The 7,922-nt window shown below is 67.0% G+C and overlaps 2 protein-coding genes across 7 annotated transcripts in view; one reads left to right on the top strand and one right to left on the bottom strand.

Annotated features, from left to right (window-relative positions):
* Positions 1-2,633, top strand: part of MICAL1 (microtubule associated monooxygenase, calponin and LIM domain containing 1) — a 14,610-nt gene extending 11,977 nt beyond the window's left edge. For all 4 annotated transcript variants that reach the window (XM_026056575.1, XM_026056576.1, XM_026056573.1 and 1 more), the window contains exons 20-25: positions 44-114; positions 277-375; positions 484-577; positions 671-770; positions 947-1,020; positions 1,108-2,633. In XM_026056575.1, coding sequence (XP_025912360.1) covers positions 44-114; positions 277-375; positions 484-577; positions 671-770; positions 947-1,020; positions 1,108-1,238 — 569 coding nt within the window. In that variant the 3' untranslated portion in view covers positions 1,239-2,633. The remainder of the gene's footprint in view (positions 1-43; positions 115-276; positions 376-483; positions 578-670; positions 771-946; positions 1,021-1,107) is intronic.
* A 435-nt stretch (positions 2,634-3,068) lies between these two features.
* Positions 3,069-7,922, bottom strand: part of SMPD2 (sphingomyelin phosphodiesterase 2) — a 5,986-nt gene continuing 1,132 nt past the window's right edge. Inside the window, exons 1-11 of one of the 3 annotated variants that reach the window (XM_026056609.1) lie at positions 6,865-6,940; positions 6,014-6,125; positions 5,655-5,751; positions 5,483-5,559; positions 5,076-5,169; positions 4,897-4,986; positions 4,662-4,744; positions 4,307-4,439; positions 4,086-4,190; positions 3,768-3,924; positions 3,069-3,613 (exon numbers count right to left, since the gene is read on the bottom strand). In XM_026056609.1, the coding sequence (XP_025912394.1) occupies positions 3,270-3,613; positions 3,768-3,924; positions 4,086-4,190; positions 4,307-4,439; positions 4,662-4,744; positions 4,897-4,986; positions 5,076-5,169; positions 5,483-5,559; positions 5,655-5,751; positions 6,014-6,063 (1,230 nt within the window). In that variant the 5' untranslated portion in view covers positions 6,064-6,125; positions 6,865-6,940 and the 3' untranslated portion in view covers positions 3,069-3,269. Of the gene's footprint in view, positions 3,614-3,767; positions 3,925-4,085; positions 4,191-4,306; positions 4,440-4,661; positions 4,745-4,896; positions 4,987-5,075; positions 5,170-5,482; positions 5,560-5,654; positions 5,752-6,013; positions 6,126-6,864; positions 6,941-7,922 lie in introns of those variants that run through there. The other 2 variants (XM_026056611.1, XM_026056610.1) reach the window with 2 other exon arrangements.

The raw sequence follows: 7,922 nt of genomic DNA, 5'->3' as shown, positions 1-7,922 counted from the left end.
ACTCGTGAGGCACCGCTCCGAAACGGCTCTTTTCTTTGGGCAGCTTCAGAGGAGAGTGACAGCGAGGAAGAGGAGGAGGAGGAAGGCCCGGACCTTGGCACTTTGGCAGAGTCTGTGAGTGGTTTCTCCACGCAGCGGTAATCCAGCCAGCCCCGGGCGGTAGCTGGGGCTCTCGCGGGCATCTTGGCTTGACGGTGCCGTGCCGAGGCCGATGGGGGGAGACAGGAGCCGCTCGACATGGGAACAGGGCTGTGACGCTTGTGCTTCAATTTGCAGTGCCTGATCCTGGAGGAAGCRGAGAAATACCCGACCTGGAAGCGGACGCTGCTCCGCCGGGCCAGGGAGGACCAGATGAAGCGGTTCTGCAAGGCGCAGGTAGCCGAGCCGGAGAGCGCGCAGGGCGAGCCGGGGCCCTGAATCCCGGCCGGCTGCCGCGTGCCAGGATGCGCCGGACCACGGGTGACAGCCGCTCTTCCCTCGCAGGCCATCCAGCGGCGGCTGGAGGAGATCGAAGTGACCTTCCAGGAGCTGGAGAAGCAGGGCATAAAGCTGGAGAAGTTCCTCCGGGACGAAGCGGGTAGGAGCACCGGCCGGGGCCCCCCGCGTCCCCCTCCCCGGGCGAGGGGCTCTGCGCCCCGCTGCGGCTCACGCTCTGCCCGCCGCCCTGCAGGCACCCAGGCCGACCTGAAGACGCAGTGGATGAACCAGCTGCTCTACCTGGTGCAGAAGAAGAACAGCCTGGTGTCCGAGGAGTCGGACCTCATGATCGCGTAAGATGCTGCTGCTCAGGGATGCTCCCCCGGGCTGCCACGTCCTCGCGCCCGGGGGGGGGGGGGGGCTTGACACCCCCAATTTCTGTCCCTTGGGGCCACCTCTCCTCTTTGCAAGAAGGGCGAGCTGGCCCAAGCCCCACCACCGGCGCCGTCCTCCCTCCCTCCCTCCGCAGGGCGCAGGAGCTGAAGCTCGAGGAGCAGCAGAGCCAGCTCGACCAGCAGCTGCGGCAGTACATGAACAAGGAGGGTAAGTGGGTCCCGCGTGCCGGGGCGGGGGGGGACCCGTGGCTGGTGCCCGCCGGCCCCGCTGCTCCAGACCTCTCCGCTCCTGCAGAAGCCCTGAAGACCCCCGAGGAGCGGACGGCCGAGCAGGAGATCCTGGCAGAGCTGCTGGAGGTGGTGAACAAGCGCAACGTCCTCATTCACATCCAGGAGGAGAAGCGGCTCAGCGAGCTGCCGGCCTGAATCCCGCGAGCCCRGGCAGGGGGGCCAGGACCTGCCCTTGCCTCCCCCGGGGCCGAGCATCACCCTGCCGCYGCGAATACAGGTCCCTGCTTGCCAAGGCCTGCTTTGGAAGAGGGGGGACAGATGCTGATGGATGCACAGCCAGGGAGACACCGAGGAGCATCCCGGCTTTGGGACGCGGAGAGGGTGCTCGCCCCCACGCTTGGCTGGATCGCCTTTGCCTCATGCTTGCTTGAAAATGAGATTTGCGGGGGGAAAAACAAAACACGCAGGCTGCCGTGGCTCTGCTGAGTGTTTGCCGAAGAAGGAAAACGCCGCTGGAGGACTGGAGGGTCTCTCCCGCTGCTGGAGGCCCCGYGGCCGCAGTCCCTGCAAGGCGGGCGCTTCCCAAAGGACCTGTTGGCTTTGCTGGGAGCATCGAAAGCTTTTCTCCCTGCAGAGCCCCCCACGCCGGGCTCCCCGTGCTTGACCGCACCGCCGTCTTCCTCAGGACAGTCTCCGTCAGCGCCTAGGTCCTGGCGAATATKAGATGCCTTTTCCGGAGAAACCAGAGTCCGTCGCAAAGGGCTCGGTGAGCCCAAACTGCTCCTGGGTGCAGAGACGTGACTGCAGCCACCGCAAGTGGGTCTCGGTGGAGACGTCGGACACGGAGGGGTGACGGCGGCAGCAGTCCCCAGGAGCCACCCTGGGATATCCATCCCAGCCCCGGACACCCATCCCAGCCCCGGACATCCGTCCCAGCCTGGCACGTCCGTCCCAGCGCGGCACCCATGTGTGCGGCTGCCGCCAGCGGGGTCAGCGACGGCCCCGGGGCTCTGCATCGCTGCCGTCGGGCGCCACCTCGCTTCCGAGCCAGCCCCAGCCGCTCTAGGAAATCAGGGTACGAAACCACAGCGCGAGGCCTTACGGCATTTATCTGACACATCTCCGAGCGGATTTTACTCGCAGACCTCCCTTGCTCACACCCACGTTCACCAGCCCCCGGACAAGCGTGCCCGCGGGGATGCTGCCACRTCCTCCTCGTGCTGCCGGGGTTTTTCCCGGCCGGCGGTGACRAGCTGGTCTCGGGACCGACCTTTCAGCCCCTTTACGGAGCCATCAGGCATCACAGCGCTCCACTTCCGAACCGTGCTTAAGCCGGTCCCTGCATGCATTGACCCCATCCGGGAGCCCTGCCTGCACCCCGGGCTGCATCCTCGCACCGCGGGAAGCGGGGCCCTCGGTTTTCCCGCAGGGAACRGCGTCCTGGGAGCAGGGTCTTCCATTACAGATAGAGTAACCCTCATCCTGCTGTTTCCATCAGTGCTTCCATCACATTCCCATCTGTATTTCACTCGTCCCAACCATACTGTTCTGCTGCCACCCGCCTTGGAATAAAGCTTCCTCGATCCAGTGCAAAGGGCCAAAACACCGCCTTTATTTTCTCTCCAAGTCAAATCTAGCTGTCGGAGCCGTCGAGCTGCCGGCAGGGCTAGAGAACACGGCTGTGTCCGGCTGGCAGGACCAGGCTCCGGTTTGACCCCCCGGGAGAGCCCGAGGCCAGAGATGCCACCATGGGAGGGGGGGGGAGGCTGGAGAAGACATTGCGGCACCTCCTGGCCGTCAGCAACCACCCGGGGCAAGGGGCCGCGTTGCARCCGCAAGGATTAACAAGGAAATCCCAAATCCCTGGGTCCTTCAGGCTCCCCAAAGGTCCGCGAGATGGTGTCAGGGCTCATGGAAAGCGAAGACGGTGCCCCCAAGGCCGGCACGGCTCCCGTGGGGTGAGCGGCTTGTGCCCCACGGCCACATTGGCAGCCCCCCCCCCCCCCCCCCCCGAGCCAGGCAGGGAGTGTTAAAAAAATAATAATAATAAACCACAATTAAAAACACCTCCGTCGCGGTGCCCACGAGGGGCGAACGCTCCGAATCCGTCCCGAAAGGTTCGTTTAAACCCCAAGTCAGCTAGAAAAAGTGGCCGAAAGGGGCCAGGCTGGGACAAGGACGGGGACAGGGACGGGGACGGCAGCGCTCRGCGCCCGCCGGGCCGGCTCAGGCAGCACCCAGACGGCCCTGCAGCGCCCGGAGCGCCAGGCGCATCTCCTCCTCGGTGCCCTGCAGCATCTTCACCTCCCTGGTGTGGAAGAGGTGGAGGCCGGCGGCGAGCAGCAGCGCGCCGGCGGCGAGGGAGGCCAGCAGGCAGAAGGAGAGCTTGGGCAGGGGCTGCCCGGCCGCCCAGCCCGCCAGCGAGCCCAGGCCGGCGGCCGCCTGCAGCAGCAGCAGCAGCAGCGCCAGCAGGGCCATCCTGCCCGAGGCGTAGCGCCGGCGCCGCGCCGCCTGCAGCCCCACGCGCACCTCGGTCCGCGCTTCGTTCACCGCGTCCGCCAGGGCCGGCTCTGCGGGCGAGAGGGGCGGCTGCGGCGCGTGGCCCGGCTCTACCCACGCAAGCCCCGGACAAGGGGGAACCTCCCCCAAAAGCCCTCTTGCAGCAGGACGGGGGGGTCCCGGCATCGCGTTCCCCCCCCATCCCAACAACGCCTTGCATCTCACCGGCTGTGCCGAGCGTCGGCCCCGGGGTCCGGCTCTGCCTGCGCACGTGCAGCGTCGCCATCACGGCCTCATGGTCCGAGTAGGGGATGTCCTTGCCTGGCGCCGTCCCCGTGGTGGTCCTCAGCTCTTCGCACTTCACCGCAAAATCGGACACGGCCTGGAAGAGGGGGGATGGCAGGGTTACGCCGCGGCCTCCCCCACCCCCGCAAACGGCAGCCCGGCGCGGGGCAACGGCTGCCGCGGCCGGAGCAGGAGGGACGCGGGGATTCGGAGAGCATCCCTCGGAGAGCATCCTTCTGGCAGCCCCCATCTCCATACCTTGTAGAGGATGTAGTCGATGCGGATGCCCAGCGGGAAGGGCTGCAGCTCCGTCTTGACCGTGAAGCAGTTGTCTGGGACGAGGGTGCAGCCGGCTTCGCAGCCCTGAGAGCAAACCCGCCGCTCGGCTTTCCCGGAGATGCAAGGGACGTGGGGGGGGGGGGGGGGACGGGGGGCTGTCAGCGCCGCCCGGCTCTGCCGGCCCCGGGGGCGCCGCTCACCTCGAAGCGCTGGGCTTCAGCGAAGGCGTCGCGCAGCCCCGTGCAGGCGCGCAGCAGCCGGATGCCCACGTCTTCGGGGTGCATGTTCAGATCGCCTCCCAGCAGCACCACGTCGGCCGCCTTGGACGTGTGCCTGGAGCGCCGCGCACACACCTTCGCCCGCCGCGGGACCGGCAAGGCCCCGTCCCCTCCCTGCCTCGCGCGCCGCTGGGGTAACTGGGAGCCCTCCCAGGCAAACCAGCGCTGCCCCCAGCTCCCGGCCGGGACTAGCACGAGGGGGTGCTCCCCCCCACACACACACACACCCCGTGTGAATCCCCCCSCTCCCGCCGAGCCCCCGCGGCTGCTCACCCACCGGATGAACTGCGCCAGCTCCCAGGCCTGCACCACGCGGTGGGGCAGGTAGGCGTCCTTCTCCCGGCAGTACTCGGCATGCAGCTGGCGAGAGGGGGCGAAGCGCCCGTGACCCCCTTGCTGCCACCTCCCCTGCTCCGTGCCCCCCCCCCCCCGCAGCCCTCCAGGAGAGGCAGAGCCCCTCCGTCCCGTCCCCCCATTCCCCCGCCCTGCCGGGTCCTTCCCGGGACGCTCACATGGGTCACGTAGATGTTGAAGACAATCCCGGAGATCTTAATAACGACGAGTCCYACGGATTTGCCGCAGAACCAGTCTCCGTGCTGGAGCTGCAGGGGGGAAGAGAAGAGCGGGACGGGGCTGGCGAGGTGTTCCCGGCTCGGGGCCGCGGTGCCGCGCCGCCCGCCGCCCCGCTCACCATGTAGGGGTAGCCGTTCAGCGAGTACTGGTAGAGGAACGTGTCCAGGATGGGGAACCTGGAGAAGACGCAGAGGCCGCTGCCGATCACCCCGCTGCAGGACAGAAACGCACGGTGAGCCAACGCGGATGCCTCGTCTCTCCCACCCTCCATCCCTGAGCGAAGGACAGTGGGGAACCCKGACACCTGGCATGGGGCCGCTCCAGCTGGAGCTCCTGAGCATCAGGGTCTCCAGGCTGCGTTCATGAAGGCTGGGGGATGGAGGACCTGCCACAGTGACCGAGGTGACCTCAAGGACCCTCACCAGGCTTTCCAGGTCATCATCGAGCATCCCTCATGCCGAGGACACGGCACAGCCCTGCCACCGCCCCGTGAACAGCCTGTGGGGCTGCTCCGGCCCCTCTCACCTCCTGAAGTAATGGGAGAAGGGGTAGCAGCTTCCCAGCGTCTCCTTCAGGACACTGTAGTCGCCCTCGCTCCACACCTGGAGAACAGAGGGATGGGCTGAGAACGGGCACGCTCGGCTCCCTCCTGCCTGCCCTCGGCCTCCCCGCTGCGCGCTGCCCTCCTCGCCCTCACCTCCTGGAGGAGCACCAGGTCGAAGCCCTCCCGGCGCAGGGTGTCCCCGATGAGCTGCACGCGCTCCTGCCGCCGCTTGCTCAGGTAGCGGATCGCCCTGCGGGACACGGGGGCCTCGGGGGTAGCCGGAGGCGGATGCAGGGGAGCAGGCACAYGCCAACCGAGATGCACTGCCTGCTCCGCTTTGGGACCATTTGGGGCTGGGAGATCGCTGGGTCTCCCTGCGATCTCCAACTCAAGGCATATCCCCAGGAGGTGGACATCCAGCCGCGGGTGGGGCGTCCATGGGATCCATACCCATCCCAGCCGCTCCGGTCTCCACTCAGCCCTGAGATAGAACCAGTGAACTCTGGACTCACCAGCAGTTGAGGTCGAAGACACGGAGCTGCAGCGTGGGATCTTCCTCCATCGCAGCGAGCCGAGCGTCCCGCCGGGCTTCAGCGCGTCCGCAGGGAAAAGCCGGAGGGGATCCTGCAGGGAGAAGCACTCGGATCAGAGCTCCAAGGGCACGGCAGCGCGTGGCGGAAGCCGGGAAGGGGCCGGCTGTGCAAACTAAGCTCGCCACGGAGGCAAAGGCCAGGGGTGGAGCGGCCGGGGGCAATGGGTGCGTGCTCAAACGCAGAAGGCACGGCGCTCCGACTCGTGGAGACCCGGCCGCCAAAGGGCACCCACGCACGCGGGACGGCCGATCCCAAACGAGATGGTCCGACGGGCCCAGCCCGCCCCGCTCCCAGGGACCCGGGCACCCAAATGGGCACCCAAACCACACGGACGACCTCCCCATCGCTCACCCCCAGCGCAGAGCCAGTAACAAGCGGAGATAGGAACAAACAGGATCCAGGAGGGCAATAACCGGAATATAGATAATATTCAAATCCACTATCTACTATCCAGTATTATTCACTGGACAGACTTTAACCCTCCTATTTAAAGCGGCTCTGCGGTGAGCTGCAGCACAAGGGGCGAGGTGATAGCACTGAGATGTCCCATGGCATTTCGGGAAGCCCATGCACCTTTTTTAAGGCCTGATGACCTCCATGAACCAGCCCTTGGCACCATGAGCCTTGCTGGGCACAGCCGGGAGCTCCGGCTGGGATTTCGGCCGCTGCCCGGTGCTGGGGGAAGCTGAGGGCTTCCCAGAGGGTCCCACTACCACCTCTAGCCCAGCGCTCCGGCTCAGGTCCTTCCCGAGCTCTCCTCCCCTTTGAACCTGCATGCCGGCAACCCGACGGACTCGTGGCAACTTGCACATCCCGTCGCTATTGCCCCCCTGCTGCCGATGCTCCTGCCGGCCGCTTTCGTGGGCTGCTGGAAATCCACCCTTTTGGGATGGGTTTATCCGCTCCCGGCTGATGCAATGCTCGAAGAGGCTGGTGCCACATCTGGACCAAAACGCTCACATCACCCATGCGGCTGCCTTACGGCCACAACCTTCTCAGCCAGCCTCACCTGCTGCGGGATTTCCTCCATGGCTCAGCCACGACTTTCTTCCACTCCCTGCTTCCTCCCTTTCCAGGCCAAAAAACTTCCCCAAAAGCCTGCGGCAAGGCGGGGGCTGAGCCAAGGCTCAGGCCGTTGTGGCTCTGCTCTCCCAGCCCGGCACAACTTGGGGAAAACACTGCCGAAAACAAGCAAGCCGTGCTCGGGGCAGCCGGTGGCTTTGTGCGCCGCGGCTGGATCATCCCAGCGTGGATAATCCTGCCTCACGCGGCGCCAGCTCCCAGCAGAGCGCTCTGCTGTGGATTCCCTGGTGTCTAATATCGGGGTTGAGCTCTTGCTACAGGTGGTTCCTCGCTGGGTCTCCTTTTTCTCTCTCCTCACCCTGTTTTTTTTCCAAAACTTGCAGGAATTTCTCCTCCTTGAGGCTTCTGCTCTACGGCAAAGCTGGCAGCAGCCTGGAAGGGGGCGGGCGGCAGCGGCCAGCCCGGGGCGGGATCGGGCTCCTACCGCCACCGGCGACCTCCGGCGCGACGGGGCCGCTCGCGGGGCCGCGGCGCGGAGCAACAGGCGGCGCGGGGACGGGAGCGAGGGCCGCGGAGCGGGGTGCGGAGCGGGGTGCGGAGCGCGACCGGAGCCACCGGAGCGGAGCGCGGTGCGGAGCGGAGCGCGGTGCGGAGCGCGGAGCGGCCGGACCCACCTGGCGCGGAGCGGCGCGGAGCAACAGGCGGAGCGGGGCGCGGGGCGGCGCGGCGGTTCCCGGCCGGGAGCGGCGCCGGGACCGGGGCCGGCGGGACTACGAGTCCCGGCAGGCAGCGCTGCAGCTCGGAA

The sequence above is a fragment of the Apteryx rowi genome, unplaced genomic scaffold (genome assembly GCF_003343035.1).
Source record: "Apteryx rowi isolate R43461 unplaced genomic scaffold, aptRow1 scaffold_132, whole genome shotgun sequence".
NCBI lineage: Eukaryota > Metazoa > Chordata > Aves > Apterygiformes > Apterygidae > Apteryx > Apteryx rowi.
Note: the sequence above shows the minus strand (reverse complement) of the source record. Positions and strands in the feature narration are given on the sequence as shown.